A 20,186-nucleotide genomic window follows, 5' to 3' on the forward strand; every position below is an offset into this window, starting at 1 on the left:
GGAAGAACATTCCATGCTCATGGGTAGGAAGAATCAGTATTGTGAAAATGGCCATACTGCCCAAGGTAATTTATAGATTCAATGCCATCCCCACCAAGCTACCAATGACTTTCTTCACAGAATTGGAAATAACTACTTTAAAGTTCATATGGAACCAAAAAAGAGCCTGCAATCCCAAGTCAATCCTAAGCCAAAAGAACAAAGCTGGAGGCATCACGCTACCTGAATTCAAACTGTACTACAAGGCTACAGTAACCAAAACAGCATGGTACTGGTACCAAAACAGAGATATAGATCAATGGAACAGAACAGAGCCGTCAGAAATAATGCCACATATCTACAACCATCTGATCTTTGACAAACCTGACAAAAACAAGAAATGCGGAAAGGATTCCCTATTTAATAAATGGTGTTGGGAAAACTGGCTAGCCGTAAGTAGAAAGCTGAAACTGGATCCCTTCCTTATACCTTATTCAAAAATTAATTCAAGATGGATTAAAGACTTACATGTTAGACCTAAAACCATAAAAACCCTAGAAGAAAACCTAGGCAATACCATTCAGCACATAGGCATGGGCAAGGACTTCATGTCTAAAACACCAAAAGCAATGACAACACAAGTCAAAATTGACAAATGGGATCTAATTAAACTAAAGAGCTTCTGCACAGCAAAAGAAACTACCATCAGAGTGAACATGCATCTTACAAAATGGGAGAAAATTTTTGCAACCTACTTATCTGATAAAGGGCTAATATCCAGAATCTACAATGAACTCCAACAAATTTACAAGACAAAAACAAACAACCCCATCAAAAAGTGGGTGAAGGATATGAACAGACACTTCTCAAAAGAAGACATTTATGCAGCCAAAAAACACATGAAAAATGCTCATCATCACTGGCCATCAGAGAAATGCAAACCAAAACCACAATGAGATACCATCCCACACCAGTTAGAATGGCAATCATTAAAAAGTCAGGAAACAACAGGTGCTGGAGAAGATGTGGAGAAATAGGAACACTTTTACACTGTTGGTGGGACTGTAAACTAGTCCAACCATTGTGGAAGTCGGTGTAGCGATTCCTCAGGGATCTAGAACTAGAAATACCATTTGACCCAGCCATCCCATTACTGGGTATATACCCAAAGGATTATAAATCATGCTGCTATAAAGACACATGCACACGTTTGTTTATTGTGGCACTATTCACAATAGCAAAGACTTGGAACCAAGCCAAATGTCCAACAATGATAGACTGGATTAAGAAAATGTGGCACATATACACCATGGAATACTATGCAGCCATAAAAAATGAAGAGTTCATGTCCTTTCTAGGGACATGGATGAAACTGGAAACCATCATTCTCAGCAAACTATCACAAGGACAAAAAACCAAACATTGCATGTTCTCTCTCACAGGTGGGAATTGAACAATGAGAACACATGGACACAGGAAGAACATCACACTCCGGGGACTGTTGTGGGGTGGGGGGAAGGGGGAGGGATAGCATTAGGAGATATACTTAATGCTAAATGACGAGTTAATGGGTGCAGCACACCAACATGGCACATGTATACATATGTAACAAACCTGCACATTGTGTACATGTACCTTAAAACTTAAAGTGTAATAATAATTTAAAAATTTAAAAAATAAAATAAAATAAAACAAACACTAATAAACAGATACTGGTTTAGGAAAAAAAAAAAAAAAGATCTTGCATTCAATGACTGTGTGCTGGTAGACCTGTTGAGATATCCCATGGGGAAGTGAGTGAAAGTATATTTCTTTCAAAAGTGAAGGCTGATTGCTTCTGAGAGGCTGTTTGAACTATGCATTGAATTGAACATATTAGCAAAATATGTCAACAGCAAACTATTTTCCAGCTGTTGGTTTGATGGAGTCAGTAATTTGGTAATTTAGACATGGGAGATTCATGGAGGATACCACAGCATTCAGGTTATGGTGATTTACTGTGAGTTGTCATTCATTTATATCATGTTGGAGCACTGGCCAAACCGGGTCATTAAAGGAGAGATAATAGAAACAATGACAAGGCCAGGCACACCCATCCCCAGGGAGTGTCCCTCCATTGCTCTACATTTCTCCACAAACTTCATGGCTGTGGCAGATTCTCTCATGGAACCTTTATCTCAATGGTCTCTCTGGAACCTCTCTTCTCAGTCATATGTTTGCAGTTTGTTCTCAAAATTGCCAGCAACTGAGGTTCATTAGCCCCTTTTTAACTTGGGTCCACAGGGCTTCTTTAGCTTCTTCAGGAAATTGATCCCATGTGCCTGCTCTAAAAAGAGCAGATAAAACCTGTGTTGCTCTAGCTAACACAGAAGCTGCAAAGATGCCCATCTTCTGCCATCTAAGAACTTCAACATAATCTCTCTTAGAACATAAATTTTAAGAAATTTTCTGACTCTCAAAGTATTTTCTTCTGATTCAATAACTTCTATGGGCTTTGTTTTTCTTTTTTATTACATATGTGAAGGTCTGTGTCTCTCAGGAACTATGATTTGATTCTGGATTGGATTCTTAGAATGGAAAATAATATGCTCTTTTTTCTGGTTAAGTTCCACGAGTTTGGATACTTCTATTAAGAGAAAGGTAAAATGTGGATGGAAGCCAATAGAAAATATGTTAAAATTTATACTACTCAAAGATTCACATGGCACATCTCATCTTTGATTTACCTCTTAGGAACAACAAGGTAAACAGTATACTATAGTCATTCAGATTGTCAAAGGTATGAGCATCATATGTTTTTAAAGTCACTGATTTTATCATTCTATAAATGTGGATCATGAAATGAATCAATTGTGAAAATCTGGAAGAAAATGCAGTACTTGCCAAAGACCACAGGTTAGTATAAACAAGGAAAAGAGGGCTGCAGGAGACCCAGGTCAATGTTTCACATCATCTAAGACCTCCAAAACCTGTATGGAAAGATGGGAAGGTTGACAAGAATGATTGTAATAACATAATTTTTCTAATCCATGTGCATGTAAATTAGAGGGACCCCTTTATATTATATTTGCCCCTTAATCAGAAAAATCTAAAGATGCACTCACAATACTACCACCATATTTTTCTTCTCTGAGAATTACCACTTTATCTAGAAAGAACTCTTATTATCAAAAACTTTTTCTGGTTTCTGTAAGACAAGAATAGAAAACAGGAGAGCTTGGGTCATGATAAACTGTCATCCTTAGTTGCCATTGGGGACTCTAAGACTGAGCAAAATCCATTCCATGATGCTGCTTACAGAGTTCCCAAAATTTCTCTTCTCAGAGACATATCTCAAATCAGTGCCTGGAAGACTCTGAATGTGGCAGAGAAACGTAAAATGTAAATTAATATGACATATTGATGCTTGAGCCTTGTTCATGTAGAGGAAAAGACTCACAATATAAAATGAGATGATCTTCAGCATTGCCTATGTAGGGAAATTCCTACTTGTTTCTGAAACAAGGATGTCAGAGATTTGGACAGTAATGGAGATAAGGATCTATAGCAGATATCCAGTGAAGCATCAAATAGTGCAGAGAAAGGAAAGAAAGAAACAGGAAAGCACAGAAAACAGAATGAGGTAGAGAGATGTGTGCCAAAAGCAGAGAATTAGGAGAGTTTATAATACAGTCAAGAGAAAGTGCTCTACTTGTGAAGATTGTATAAACATTTGAAAGGAAACAACAGGTTCAAAAACTTCTATTTTTCTGAAAAAAAAATCATGAGTTATTCTATAATAAGTTTTCTTAAGTGCCCAGGAACAGATCAACTTGAGAAATGAAAAAGGTCACTTAAACAAAAGATATGGGGCTTGCATGGAGCCAAGTGTAGCCCAATGGGACACTGGTTTGGGCCATCTGGATGGTGAGCAATGTATGACCTGATTCTGTTCATTAAAATAAGCTTTATCTCTCTTACTCTAAGAAACTCTTCAATTTTCATCATTCTCACCTTTTGCCTTTAGGTTTTCTAAAGGTCAACAATGAAAAACAGAACCATCTTTGGTGAGTTTATTCTACTGGGCCTTACAAATCAACCTGAACTCCAAGTGATGATATTCATCTTTCTGTTCCTCACCTACATGCTAAGTGTCCTAGGAAATCTGACTATTATTATCCTCACCTTACTAGACCCCCACCTCCAGACCCCCATGTATTTCTTCCTCCGGAATTTCTCCTTCTTAGAAATTTCCTTCACATCCATTTTTATTCCCAGATTTCTGACCAGCATGACAACAGGAAATAAAGTTATCAGCTTTGCTGGCTGCTTGACTCAGTATTTTTTTGCTATATTTCTTGGAGCTACCGAGTTTTACCTCCTGGCGTCCATGTCTTATGATCGTTACGTGGCCATCTGCAAACCCTTGCAATACCTGACTATTATGAGCAGCAGAGTCTGCATGCAACTAGTGTTCTGCTCCTGGTTGGGGGGATTCCTAGCAATCTTACCACCAATCATCCTGATGAGCCAGGTAGATTTCTGTGTCTCCAACATTCTGAATCACTATTACTGTGACTATGGGCCTCTCATGGAGCTTGCCTGCTCAGACACAAGCCTCTTAGAACTGATGGTCATCCTCTTGGCTTTTGTGACTCTCATGGTTACTCTGGTGCTGGTGACACTTTCTTACACATACATTATCAGGACTATTCTGAGGATCCCTTCTGCCCAGCAAAGGACAAAGGCCTTTTCCACTTGTTCCTCCCACATGATTGTCATCTCCCTCTCTTATGGCAGCTGCATGTTTATGTACATTAATCCTTCTGCAAAAGAAGGAGGTGCTTTCAACAAAGGAATAGCTGTACTCATTACTTCGGTTACTCCCTTGCTGAATCCCTTCATATATACTTTAAGAAATCAGCAAGTGAAACAAGCTTTCAAGGACTCAGTCAAAAAGATTGTGAAACTTTAAAAAAGGAGATTACACTTCAAAATACATTTTCACTTAACAAATATGCATTGAATGTCTATATTTCGAGTGCTAAATTGGCCATTGAAGATAAAAATAGGAAAAGTATATGTCTTAATTTCAAGAAAACTATAGTCTAGAATCAAGGAAAGATATATAAATGGTAAATTCATGTAATAAATTTACAAAAAAAACAAAATAATGTTTTAATTGTTGTTAGAGAAGAGTGAATGGAGATCTGAAAAGGAACAGTTGGAAAGAATTAGTTCTGTTTTCCATAAATTATTTGAAATTTAAGAAGCAAAACAGATTGTTTATTTAGAGGAGTAGGAGGATAAGAATTTAGAGTGAAAAAGGAAACCAGATCATAAAAGTATGTAATTACAACTACTGAGTTAGTTGGGTTTTATGAGTCAAGAAATTTTCAGAATCGTTTTGAGGAGAATGTAGTATCAGCATTGTTCTTCAGCATGGAGCCCTGGAGACTATGTTTCCATCAAGGAGTGAATAATTTTTATTCTCCTCCATTTTTTCATCTATATTTCAAATGTAACCATTGCAACTTCCATCCTTTCATAAGAGGAAAATGAAAGAATATACATTTAGTCTACTTTTCTCCAAATGAGGAGAAAATTCTTAAGATTTTTCTCAACTTAATATGTCCATTTTCTAGTTTATGGTTAAAACAGGTTTCTAGAGACAAGTTTAGAAGGCTTTCATTCTCCTAGACAAAAATCTATTGTTTCTTTTCTTAGGTGACACTTTAAGTTAATGGTGTGAGATCTGTTTTCTCTCTCTTTGATAGTTTCTGGTGATTTTTTCCTTCCTATCATGATTTTATTTTCATCCTTTTGTTTCACTTTATGAGATACTAGAAAAGAGAATTCTGTTATCTGGCTCTACTTCTTTAACTTTCCCCCAAATTTTTGCTGTTGTTTGTAACATAAACCATGGATGACCTTTTTATAAAGTGAAAAAGAATATAAAGTGTCAATGAAATCTTATATCTAGAATGTTCCAAATTATGAGTCTTGGAAAACAACTAGAAATAGACTACCCTACCAAAAACTTTACACATGGATTCAAGGCAATGACAACTTGAATTTGAATAGGTAGTGGTAGTGTCCAACTTCAATGGAAGTAAGCACTTTTTTTTAATCTGAGCATTTGTACACAGTTTAATAATATCTTAACAAATTGCAGGAGCTTTGTTACTATTTGAGGTAAAAGTGGAACACAATCTGGTATTTTCACATGTGGTAATATGTTGAGTAGAATGAGGTACTTCTCAAGCATTTAAGGAACAAGCTGGATTGAACTGATTATGAGAGCAAATTATCAGAGCCACAGAAGGTATTGGAGAATGTATAATATTTTTGAAAAAAGTATTTTATGTAAAGCTGTTGCTATTTTGAGTATCTTGTTTTCTTTGGTTGCTAGCTAGAGATTAGTGATAATATTCAATATATTCCAAATTTAATGCACTACAAGAACAAGGAGTCTTCTTGAATAGCCACATCTAAATCATTAAGTTCCCCTACACCCACATTTCTATGAGAACCTATGGTACAGTGGGAGCAATGTCATATAGTGGCTTAAAACACAGGCTTTAGTTCAAATCCCAGATTTTCAACTTTCTACCAAAGTTACCTGGTGTTAGTTACTTGATCTGTCTAAGGCTCACCTCTGTCAACTCTAAATTGTTTACAATAATAGTGTCTATCTTATAGTTTTGAGCATTCAGTGAGAAAATAGATGTAAAATATTAAAAGACAGCCAGAATTTATTGTGTTTAATAAATGACATCTATTATAACTATATTATAAACAATATTTTTTCAAGGAACTGGAGCTTAACTAGAAAGAAGGTATTAAATTAACTAGAAAGAACCAATTAAATTGGTTTAATATAGCAGGGACAGTAAAAATATTGGCCATTGTACTTGAAATCCATCTGCACAAGGCCAGCATATTTCTACTCTCCACACATCCAGCTGCATGCTGGGTAGCTGGGTCAGCAAAGATCTTACCTACACTTCAGATAAAGCCATCAAAATACTTGGCAGCAGGTTATAAGAACCGGGCTAGCAACAACTTCATTGCCCTAGATATCTATGGGGGAGACGGGATGTATTAACATGCTGAGACAAGGAAGGAAGGTACTTTGTGTAAGTTAATGTTTAAGATCACTAGACAAGAGTTCACTCAGCATTCTTCATATAAGCATTTGGAAATGAATATGGAAAAGAATGTATCACCTTCTAAATGAGCTTGTCAAAAAAAAGCAAGTCATATTCTTCTAAATCTGTTCATCTAGTCTGGCTTTATGTTAATTCATACTTGGAATGTAATCCAAGTCATAGATAAGCAAAAGGAATGACTTCACAGAGTCTGGTGCTGAGCTACCAGAATATTCAGTATCTAAATATATAAAATGGTGAGTTTTATTCCTCATGTCACCAAAGTGGACAAGAATTAAAAGAAACAGCTTTAGCTGCCTAACATTCTCAGAATAATATTATACCAGTGCTAGGGTGAAGAGATTACGAAAATGAGTAAGAGCCAATCTGCTACATTTGGGCATTCATTCTTCTATTGCCTCTCTTTAAAGCTGCCAGAGCTTGTGGATGTATGGATTAAAATTCTAAAGAGGTAGTCTTCCAGCATCATTTCTTGCAAAGAGTTTTACATAAAATTCAAAACAATAAAATATATTTTTAAATTTTTTTTATTTCAGCCAGGATAAGTGACTCACACTTCTAATCCCAGCTCTTTGGGAGGCTGAGGCAGGTGGATCACTTGAGGTCAGGAGTTAAAGAACAGCCTGGTCAACACAGTGAAACCCCGTTTCTACTATTACATTGATGCAAAAGTAATTGTGGTTTTTGCTACTAAAAGTAATGGCAAAAACTGCAATTACTTTTGCACCAACCAAATAAAAATACAAAAATCAGCCAGGCATGGTGATGCATGCCTGTAATTCCAGCTACTGGGGAGGCTGAAGCACAAGAATCACTTGGTATGCAAGTGGCCTTTTGTTACATCAATGAATTAAATAGTGGTGAATTCTGAGATTTTAGTGCACCTGTCACCCAAGTAGTATACATTGGACCTAAGGTGTAGTTTTTTATCCCTAGCCCCCTCCCATCATTCCCCCTCTGAGTCTCTAAAGTTCATTATACCACTCTGTATGCGTTTGCATACTCATAGCTTAGCTCCCACTTATAAGTGAGAACATACTTATAAGTGAGAACATAGTTTTTGGTTTTCCACTCCCGTATTACTTCACTTAGAATAACGACTTCCAGCTCCATCCAAATTGCTGCAAAATACTTTCTTTTATTCCTTTCCAGGCCAGGTGCAGTGGCTCTTGCCTGTAATCCCAGAAATTTGGGAGGCTGAGGTGGGCAGATCACTTGAGGTCAGGAGTTCGAGACCAGCCTGGCCAACATGGTAAAACCCTGTCTCTACCAAAAATACAAAAATTAGCCTGGCGTGATGGCATGTGCCTGTAGTTCCAGCTACTTGGGAGGCTAAGGTATGAGACTTACTTGAACCAGGGAGGCAGAGGTTGTAGTGAGCTGAGTTTATGCCACTGTACTTCAGGCTGGGCAACACAGCAAGATTCTGTCTCAAAAAAAAGATAAAATAAAATAATAAAAAATGTTGTTTCTTTTCATGGCTGAGTAGTATTTCATGGTGTATATATAGCACATTTTCTTTATCCATTCATTAGTCATTGGGCACGTAGGTTGGTTCCACAATTTTGCAATTGTGAATTGTGCTTCTATAAACATACATATGCCAGTGTCTTTTTCATATAATGACTTCTTTTCCTTGGGGTAAATACCCAGTAGTGAGATTGCTGGATCAAATCGTAGGTTTACTTTTAGCTCTTTAAGGAATCACCATACTGTTTTCAATAGAGGTTGTACTAATTTACATTCCCACCAGCAGCAATAGGCTTTCCCTTTTCCCCACATCCACACCAACATCTATTGCTTTTTGACTTTTTGATAATGGCCATTCTTGCAGGAATATAGTAGTATCTCATTGTGGTTTTAATTCTCATATCCCTGATGATTCGTGGTATTGAACTTTTTTAATATGTTTCTTGGCCTTTTGTATATCTTTAACAGAGAATTTTTTAGGAAGCCAGGTAAGGTATAACATAGGATGATTGAGGACAGTTTGTAATGACTTGGGTTCTCTGGCCTGAAAATCACATTTACCCATTTATTTAAATTCACGTTGAAGGTCAAAAACCAGGGCTTAAGCGTTTTTTCATACATATCATTAGATAGTATAGCCAAAGCTATAGTGGAGTCACATGCTCTAAAGCTAAAGCAACCACTCATCTGAGGAACACATCTACTTGGAGGGGAAAAAGCTACATACTGGACAATATATGATATAAAAAAATTATAGCAGAAATATCAAAAATTTTGAATAATTATAATTTCTTCAAAAAGATATAAAAGATACTGGTAAAATTAAGGACAAAACATTATAAAATAATGAGGTTTAAAAACATAGTAAGTGTCCAAATTCACAATAGGTTATAAAAGAGAAATAGAGAAATAAAAAACATAATAAAAGAAATAAAGAATAAAACAAATGAGAACAATACCACAACAGGTAGAACCAAAGCAGAAATAATGAGCTAGAAGGTCAGGTCTAATAAACTCTCCATTAAGACAAAAGAAAACAATAAAAAGTTTAAATAGGGAGAAATGATAGATCAATAGATATATAGATAGATAGGTACCAAAAGACAAGTGCAAATGCCAAAATAAATCGAGACAATAAGAATCATGGGTGAAAAGAAAAGGAAAAAAGAGAAGAAAAAAAGAAAGAAATAATATATTTTCTATAATATAGAAAGATACCAACTAACAGATATCATAAATATCATACAGAATAAAGGAAATATACACCTTTAAAATCAGACATTTAAATGTGATGGCAAAATAGATTATCAGACATTTAAATGTGATGGGAAAATAAAAGATCACCTCAGAAGGCTCACCACACAAAGAACAAATTCAAAATAATTTTTAAAAGAAATACACAAATTAGAACAGAAATAACTACAGAAGTATGATGCAAATAATAGGAAAGATTAAAATAATAATATAAATTGTATTAAACACATAAAGTATATTTTTGACCTTTGTGTATAAATCGATGGGGTACAATTGTAATTTCGTTACATGGATATGTTGCATAGAGGTAAAGTAAGGGCTTTTGACGAATCCATCACCAGAGTGATATCCACTGTACCCCTTAATTAATCCACCCTCCTCCTGCCACCCACCCTTATGAGTTTCCATTGTCATTATTCTGCACTCTACATCCATGTGTATACATTATTTAGCTTCCCCTTATAAGTGAGAGCATGCGATGTTTGTCTTTCTGTGTCTGATTTGTTTCACCTAAGATAATGACCTCTAGTCCATCCATCTTGCTGCAAAGACATGATTTCATTCTTTTTCATGGCTGTGTTTATATATATATATATATGGCTGTGATATATATCACTTTTCTTTATTCCATCATCCGTTGATGGACATTTAGGTTGATTCCATATCTTTGCTATTGTGAATAGTGCTGCAATAAACATACAAGTACAGGTATCTTTTCATATAATGATTTCCTTTCCTTTGGGTAGATACTTAGTAATGGGGTTGCTGGATTGAATGGTAGTTCTATTTTCAGTTCTGTCAGAAATCTCCAAACTGTTTTCTATCACGCTTGTACTAATTTATATTCCCAGTCACAGTGTATGTATCCCCTTTTCTCCACAGCCTCACCAACACCTGTTATTTTTTGTCTTTTTAATAATAGGCATTCCAACTGGTGTAAGGTGACATCTCATTGTGGTTTTAGTTTTTCTATTTATCTGATTAGTGACAATGAGCATTTTTCATGATTTTTGGCCACTAGTATGTCATCTTTTGAAAAATGTCTGTTCATGTCCTTTTCCCACTTTTTAATAGGATTATTTGCTCTGGTTGTTGTTGCTGCATTGTTTGAGTTTCTTGTAAATTCTGGACATCAGTCCCCTGTCAGATGCATAGTTAGCAAATATTCTCTCCGAGTCTGCAAGTTGCCTTTTTACTCTATTAATTTTTTTTTTACTGTGCAGAAGCTTTTTAGGATATGAATGAGAAATTTAGCAATTAGACATCTTTTTTAAAAATATGGAACTGAAAGATTCATTGAAGAAATTACAAACTACATTTGAAAGCTTTAATAACAGACTGGACCAAGGAGGAGAACGCCTTTCAGAATTTGAAGACAGATCTTTAAAAATAATACAGTCAGACAAAAAAAGAATGAACAAGGCCTTCAAAATGTGTAGAACTATTTAAAGCAACTGAATTCATGAATTATCAATATTCTCGAGGGGAAAGAATATCAAATAGTTTAGAAAACCTATTTAAGGAAATAATATATTTTGTCTGTTCAAAAAGTGAGACTCAAAGAAGAAAAATCTATTAGGTTGGTGCTAAAGTAATTGCAGTTTTTGCCAGTAAAAGTAACTCATAACCAGAATTAAAATTTTAGAAAACATGCATTGTAGGGTTGCAAAGGGGGACCAAAGTAAGATAAAAGAAAGATAATATAGAATAAAAATTAGGGAGAGCAGAGCAAAATGGCAGATTAGATATCTCCATCCCTCCACAGAAACACCAATTTGAACAACTATTCATGCATAAAAAAGCCTTTACAAGAGCTAAGGAAACCAGTTAAGAGATTGCAGTACCTATTTAGAGCATAATAACAGGAAAAAAGGCTTGAAGAAGATAGGAGGGACAATTTTACATTATCTGCCCATTCCTCCCCCAACCCCAGGCAGCACACCACAGAAAGAAATATAGCCTGCTTGGGATAAAAAGAGGGAAATAAGCATAGGGCCTTGCCTTGGACCATAACACCAGTTGCCACAGTAAAACTCAGTACCAAGCAAATCTTTACAGTTTCTGAATCCAGGCCAATACCCACAGATTAAGCCCCTAGACCTGCCTTGGTGTCAGATGGAAATCCAGAAATCCAAGGCACCTGAGCCATAGACTAGATCTCCAGTCCTCATAAATGCTAGCTGACTACAATAGCCTCAGGCTCTGGACAGCTCTTTGTGGCAGGCAGGCCTCCACAGCCACTAGCTTCAGGAATTCAGCAGTGCTACACCAGCCCAGTGGTCACAGCATTCCAGCCCAGCACCAAAGTAACCACAGAGATCCTGGGCCTAGAGTTTCCCCTAGCACTGCAAAGGCTGCAAAAGTCTCTGACATAGTGATCACACTAGATGGCCTGACCAGAATCTCTGCACTGGCTTAATGTTAAAGGGAGTTTCCAGACAAAGCCAGTTTGCAATCAGTGAAATAGATATCTACTTCTTCAAATTACAGATTTCAACACATGACCACAAGGTTCAAGAACAATCAGGAAAACATGAAATCCCCAAATGGCCAAAATAAAATGCCAGTGACAAACCCTAAAAAATGGAGCTATATGAAAGACCTGACAAGGAATTCAAAATAACTATTTGAAGGAAACTCAGTGAACTTGAATAAAATGTTGAATAAAATACAGAGAAATATTTTCCTCAAAGAAACAAGGAAAAAAATAAATGACCAGAACAAGAAATTTATTGGAGAAATTAAAACAATTAAAAAATTAAACAGAAATCTGGAGCTAAAAATATAATAAAATAAAAATAGATTGTATAAACAGTGGAATTGATCAAGCAGGAAAAAATCTGTAAACTTGAAGACAGTTTATATGTAAGTATAAAGTAAGAGGAGAAAAAAAGAAAAAGGAATAAGAAAATATTACAGGATTTATGGGAATGCATCAAAACAGCAAGTGCTTTCAGTTACTAAAGTTAAAGGAAGCAAAAAGAAAGATAAAGAAGTAGAAAAATTGCATAAAGAAATAATAGCAAAAACAATTCCAAACCTGGAGAAAGATATCAATAACCAAGTACAGGACTGTCAAAGGAAAATGTAAACACCACCTACCAAAACTTATGGGTTATGGCAAAAGCAGTTCTAAAACTAAACATTAGAGGAGTAAATGCCTACATCAAAAAAAGATAAACAACCTAACATTATACTTCAAGGAACTAGACAAACAAGAACAAACTAAACCCAAAATTAGTAGAGGAAGAAAATAATAAAGATTAGAGGAAAAATAAACAAAATCAAGACTAGAAAAATGAGAAAAATATCAGTGAATGAAGTTAGTTTTTTGAAAAGATTAACAAAATCAACAAATCATTAACTAGAATAAGAAAAAAGAGGAGACTCAAATAAATTAAATCAGAAATGAAAAAGGAAACATTCAATACCACAAACATAATCATAAGAGACTATTTGGGACAAACATACATCAAAAAATTAGATAACCTAGAAGAAATAAATAAATTCCTTGAAACATACAACATACCAAGATTGATTTATAAATAAATAGAAAATCTAAACAGATGAATAATCAGTAAAGCAATTGAATGAGTAACAAAAAGTCTCCCATTAAAGAAAAGCTCAGGACCTGATAGCTTCAGTGCTGATTTCTACCAAACATTTAAAGAATAATTAATACCTGTTCCTTCCAAGATGGTTGAATAGGATCAGCTCTAGTCTACAGTTCTCAGTGAGACTGACACAGAACACAGGTGATTTCTGCATTTCCAACTGTGGTACTTGGTTCATCTCATTGGGACTGGTTGGACAGTGGGCACAGCCCACAGAGGGCAAGCCAAAGTAGAGCGGGATGTTGCCTCACCTGGGAAGCACAAGGGGTCAGGGTATTTCCCTTTCCTAGCCTAGGGAAGCCTTGAGTGACTGTCCCTGAAGGAACAGTACACTCCTGCCCAAATACTGCACTTTTTCCTTGGTCTTCACAACAGGCAGACCAGAAGATTCCCTCCCCTGCCTGGCTCAGCAGGACCCACACACATAAAGTGTTGCTTGCTGCAAGCACAGCAGTCTGAGATCCACCTGGGACACTGGAGCTTGGCAGGGGGAGGGGCATCTGCCATTGCTGAGGCTTGAGTAGGCAGTTCTATGCTCACTGTGTAAACAAAGCTGCACAAAAGCTTGAACTGGGTGGAGCCAACCGCAGATCAGCAAGGCCTCTCTAGATCCCACATCTGGGGGCAGGACATAGCTGAACAAAAGACAGCAGACAGCTTCTGCAGACTTAAATGTCCTGGCCTGACAGCTCTGAAGAGCAGTGGTTCCCCCAGCATCATGTTCAAACTCTGATAATGGACAAACTGCCTCCACAAGAGGGTCCCTGACCACCGTGTAGCCTGACTGGGAGACACCTCCCAGTAGGGGCTGACAGAAACCTCATACAGGCAGGTGCCCCTCTGGGATGAAGCTTCCAGAGGAAGGATCAGGTGGCAATATTTGCTGTTCTGCAGCCTCCACAGGCAAACAGGGTCTGGAAGAAAACAGGGTCTGGGGTGGACCTTCAGCAAACTCCAACAGACCTGCAGCTGAGGGACCTGACTGTCAGAAGGAAAAATAACAAACAGAAAGGAATAGCATCAACATCCACAAAAGAGACATTCACACCAAAACTTCAACCATAGGCCACCAACATCAAAGATGAACAGTAGATAAAACCACAAATAAGGGGAGAAAACAAAGGAGAAAGGCTGAAAATTTAAAAAGGCAGAATGTCTCTTCTCCTTGAAAGAAACACAACTCCTTGCCAGCAAGGGAACAAAACTGGACAGAGAAGGAATTTGATGAGTTGACATAAGTAGGCTTCAGAAGGTCGGTAATAACAAACTTTTCTGAGCTAAAGGAGCATGTTCTTACCCATTGCAAAGAAGCTAGGAACCTTGAAAAAAGGTTAGACAATGGCTAACTAGAATAACCAGGGTAGAGAAGAGCTTAAGTCACCTGATGAAGCTGAAAACCACAGTACAGGAACTTTGTGAAGCATACACAAGCTTCAATAGCAGATTCGATCAAGTGGAAGAAAGGATATCCATGATTGAAGATCAAATTAATGATATAAAGCTAGAAGACAAGACTAGAGAAAAAAGAGTGAAAAGAAATGAACAAAGCCTTCAAGAAATATGGGACTATGTGAAAAGACCAAATCTACATTTGATTGGTGTACCTGAAAGTGATGGGGAGAATGGAACCAGGTTAGAAAGCACTCTTCAGGATATTATCCAGGAGAACTTCCCCAACTTTGCAAGACAGGCCAACATTCAAATTCAGGAAATGCAGAGAATACCAGAAAGATACTCCTCAAGAAGAGCAACCCGAAGACACATAATTGTCAGATTCACCAAAGTTGAAATGAAGGAAAAAATGTTAAGAGAAAGGTATGGTTACCCACAAAGGGAAGCCCATCAGACTAACAGTGGATCTCTCAGCAGAAACCCTACAAGCCAGAAGAACACCAATGCTCATGGATAGGAAAAATCAATATCATGAAAGTGGCCATACTGCCCAAGATAATTTATAGATTCAATGCCATCCCCATCATGCTACCACTGACTTTCTTCCCAGGATTGAAAAAACTACTTTAAAGTTCATATGGAACCAAAAAAGAGCACGCATAGCCAAGACAATCCTAAGCAAAAAGAACAAAACTGGAGGCATCACGCTACCTGACTTCAAACTATACTACAAGTCTACAGTAACCAAAACAGCATGGTACTGGTACCAAAACAGAGATATAGACCAATGGAACAGAACAGAGGCCTCAGAAATAACACCATACAACTATAACCATCTGATCTTTGACAAACCTGACAAAAACAAGAAATAGGGAAAAGATTCCCTATTTAATAAATGGTGCTGGGAAAACTGGCTAGCCATATGTAGAAAGCTGAAACTAGATCCCTTCCTTACACCTTATACAAAAATTAATTCAAGATGGATTAAAGACTTAAATGTGACTGGGTGCGGTGGCTCATGCCTGTAATCCCAGCACTTTGGGAGGCCAAGGCAGGTGGATCACAAGGTCAAGAGATTGAGACCATCCTAGCTAACACAGTGAAACCCTGTCTGTACTAAAAATACAAAAAATTAGCCAGGCGTGGTGGTGGGCACCTGTAGTTCCAGCTACTCGGGAGGCTGAGGCAGAAGAATCCCTTGAACCCAGGAGGCAGAGCTTGCAGTGAGCTGAGATTGCACCACTGCCCTCCAGCCTGGGCAACAGAACAAGACTCTGTCTCAAAAAAAAAAAAAAGACTTAAATGTTAGACCTAAAACCATAAAAATTCTAGAAGAAAACCTAGGTAATACTATTCTGGACATGGGCATGGGTAAAGACTTCAGGATTAAAACACTAAAAGCAATGGCAACAAAACCCAAAATAGACAAATGGGATCTAATTAAACTAAAGAGTTTCTGCATGGCAAAAGAAACTACCATCAGAGTGAACAGGCAACATACAGAATGGGAGAAAATTTTTGCAATCTACCCATCTGACAAAGGGTTAGTACCAGAATCTACCAAGAACTTAAACAAATTTACAGGAAAAAAACAAACAACCCCATCAAAAGTGGGCAAAGGATATGAACAGACACTTCTCAAAAGAAGACATTAATGCAGCCAACAGACACATGAAAAAATGCTCATCATCACTGGTCTTCAGAGAAATGCAAATCAAAACCACAATGAGATACCATCTCACACCAGTTAGAATGGCGATCATTAAAATGTCAGGAAACAACAGACGCTGGAGAGGATGTGGAGAAATAGGAATGCTTTTACACTGTCAGTAGGAATGTGAATTAGTTCAACCATTGTGGAAGACAGTGTGGCAATTCCTCAGGGATCTAGAACTAGAAATACCATTTGACCCAGCGATCCCATTACTGGGTATATATCCAAAGGATTATAAATCATGCTACTATAAAGACCATGCACACATATGTTTATTGTGGCACTATTCACAATAGCAAAGACTTGGAACCAACACAAATGTCCAACAATGATAGACTGGATTAAGAAAATGTGGCACATATACACTATGGAATACTATGTAACCATAAAAAAGGATGAGGTCATGTCCTTTGCAGGGACATGGATGAAGGTGAAAACCATTATTCTCAGCAAACTGTCACAAGGACAGAAAACCAAACACCTCATATTCTCACTCATAGGTGGGAACTGAACAATGAGAACACTTGGACAGAGGGCAGGGAACATCACACACCAGGGCCTGTCAGGGAGTGGAGGGCTAGGGGAGGGATAGCATTAGGAGAAATACCTAATGTAAATGATGAGTTGATGGGTGCAGCAAACCGACATGGCACATGTATACCTATGTAACAAACCTGCACATTGTGCACATGTACCCTAGAACTTAAAGTATAATAAGAAATAAAAAAAGAAAATGTGGCACATATACACCATGGAACACTATGCAGCCATAAAATGGATGAAGCTGGAAACCATCATTCTCAGCAAAATATCACAAGGACAGAAAACCAAACACTGCATGTTCTCACTCATAAGTGGGAGTTGAAAAATGAGAACACATGGACACAGGGAGGGGAACATCACACACTGGGGCCTGTTGAGAGGTGGGGTGCTGGAGGAGCGATAGTGTTAGGAGAAATACCTAATGTAAATGATGAGTTAATGGGTGCAGGAAACCAACATGCCACATGTATACCTATGTGCAACATGCCACATGTATACATTGTGCACATGTACCCTAGAACTTAAAGTATAATAATAAAAATAAATAAATAAGAATAATTAATACCTTTCTTTCTCAAGCCCTTCCAAAAAATTTTAAAAAAGGAAATTCTTCCAAACTTATTTTAGGTTGTCACCATTACCTTGATACCAAACACAATAAGAACATAAAAAAAGAAAATTACATGAAAATATCATTGATGAACATAGATGAAAAAAATCCTCAACAAAATACTAGCAAAACAAATCCAACCAGCTATTAAAAAGGTCATTCATCATTACCAAGTGGGATTCATCCCAGGGATGCAAGGATGGTTCAACATGTGCAAACCAATAAATCTGATATACTATATTAAGAGAATGAAGTATAAAAACCACATGATCACCTGAATAGATGCAGAAAAAGCATTTGATAGAATTCAACATCACTTTATGATAAAAGCCCTAAACAAATTCAGTATAGAAGGAACATACCTCAACACAATAAAGGTCATATGTGACAGACCCACAGCTAACATTGTAAGTAGAAAAATGTTGAGAGCTTTTCATTTTTCCCCACTGAGCATAATGTTAGCTGTGGGCTTGTCATATATAGCCTTTATTTTGTTGAGGTGCTTTTCTCCTATACCTAGTTTGTTAAGAGGTTTTTATCATGAATGAATATTGAAAAAACCCGTAAAATTTATATGAACCACAAAAGACCCCAAACAGCCAAAGCAATCTTGAATGAAAAGAACAAAGCAGGAAGCATCACACCACCTGACTTCAAAATATACTACAAAGCTATGATAACCAAAATCCACATGGTACAGGCATGAAAACATACACATAAACCAATGGAACAGAATACATAGCCCAGAAATAAACCTATGCATTTACAGCCAACTTATTGTCAACAAAAGTGCCAAGAACACACAATAAAGAAAGGACAGTCTTTTCAATAAACAGTGTTGGAAAAACTGGATATTCACAAACAGAAGAATGAAAGTATACCCTTATCTAACAGCATATACAAAAATCAATTCATAATAAAGACTTAAATGTAAGACCAAAACTATGAAACTACTAGAAGAAAACAAAGAGGGAAAGCTCCACAAAATTGGTCAGGGCAATGATTTCTTGGATATGACAACAAAAGCATAGACAACAAAAGCAAAAATACACAAATGGGATTATATCAAACTAAAAAGCTTCTGCACAGCTAAGGAAACAATCAACAGAGTGAAGAGACAACCTACAGAATAGGATAAAATATTTGCAAACTATACATATGATAAGAGGTTAACATGCAAAATATATAAGTAACAGTATATAAACAACCTAATAGCAAGAAAACAAATAATCTGATTTTAAAATAGGCAAAAGCCTTCAATAGACATTTCTCAAAAGAGATATACAAATGGCCAACAAACATATGAAAAAATGTTCAACATCACTAATCATCAAGAAAATACAAATTAAAATCACAATATCACCTCACTTCTGCTAGAATGGCTATTATCAAAAAGATAGATAAAGGTAAGGTGCAGTGGCTCACGCCTGTAATCCCAGCACTTTGGGAGGCCAGAGTGGTCAGATCACGAGGTCAGGAGTTTGAGACCAGCCTGGCCAAAAAAGTGAAACCCTGTCTCTACTAAAAATACAAAAAATTAGCTGGGCATGGTAATAGGTGACTGTACTCCCAGCTACTCAGGAGGCTGAGGCAGGAGAATCACTTTAACCCAGCAGGGAGAGGTTGGAGTGAGCCAAGATTGCACCATTGCACTCCAGCTTGGGCAACAGTGTAAGACTCCATCTCAAACAAACAAAAAAGATAGATAAATAAAAATTGTTGGCAATGATGTGGATAAAAGGAATCCTTTGGACTGGGCTCATGCCTGTAATCCCAGGACTTTGGAAGACTGAGGTGGGAGGGTCACCTGAGGTCAGGAGTTTGAGATCAGCCTGGCCAACATGCTGAAACCCCATCTCTACTAAAAATACAAAAATTAGCTGGACATGGTAGCATGCACCTGTGACCCCAGCTACTCTGGAGTCTGAGGGAGGAGAATTGCTTCAACCCGGAAGGTGGAAGTTGCAGCAAACTGAGATCACACCGCTGCACTCCAGCATGGGTGACAGAGTGAGACTCCATTAAAAAAAGGAATCCCTTGCACATTGTTGGTGGGAATGTAAATTAGTACAGCCATTATGGAAAACAGTATGGAGGCACCTCAAAAAATTGAAAATGCAACTACCATATAATCCAGAAAACCCACTAATGGGTATATATTCAGAGGAAAGGAAATTAGTATGCTAAAGAGATATCCCTAGTCCCTCGCAGCACTATTTACAATAGCCAAGAGATAGAATCAACCTAAGCATTCATCAACAGATTAATGGATGGAGTGCAGTGGCCCAGTCTTCACTCGCTGTAACTTCTGCCTCCTGGGTTGAAGTGATTCTCATGTCTCAGCCTCCTGAGTAGCTGGGATTATACAACTGGCTAACTTTTTTTTTTTTTTTTTGTATTTTCAGTAGAGATGGAGTTTTGCTGTGTTGGCCAGGCTGGTCCTGAACTCCTCGCCTCAA

At 37.2% G+C, this 20,186-nt stretch overlaps 1 protein-coding gene across 2 annotated transcripts; it reads left to right on the top strand.

Moving 5' to 3' along the window:
• Positions 1-2,357: 2,357 nt before the first annotated feature.
• Positions 2,358-8,619, top strand: LOC129010456 (olfactory receptor 6C4). 2 transcript variants are annotated; one of them, XM_054444691.1, is made up of 2 exons: positions 2,358-2,874; positions 3,986-8,619. In XM_054444691.1, the coding sequence occupies exon 2, from the start codon at positions 4,004-4,006 to the stop codon at positions 4,931-4,933; it is 930 nt and encodes a 309-aa protein (XP_054300666.1). In that variant the 5' UTR covers positions 2,358-2,874; positions 3,986-4,003; the 3' UTR covers positions 4,934-8,619. The 2 variants fall into 2 exon arrangements, with proteins under 2 accessions (XP_054300666.1, XP_054300665.1); XM_054444690.1 differs by having other exon boundaries at positions 2,358-2,722.
• The last annotated feature ends 11,567 nt before the right edge of the window (positions 8,620-20,186 follow it).

The sequence above is a fragment of the Pongo pygmaeus genome, chromosome 10, assembly GCF_028885625.2.
Source record: "Pongo pygmaeus isolate AG05252 chromosome 10, NHGRI_mPonPyg2-v2.0_pri, whole genome shotgun sequence".
In the NCBI taxonomy this organism is placed as follows: domain Eukaryota; kingdom Metazoa; phylum Chordata; class Mammalia; order Primates; family Hominidae; genus Pongo; species Pongo pygmaeus.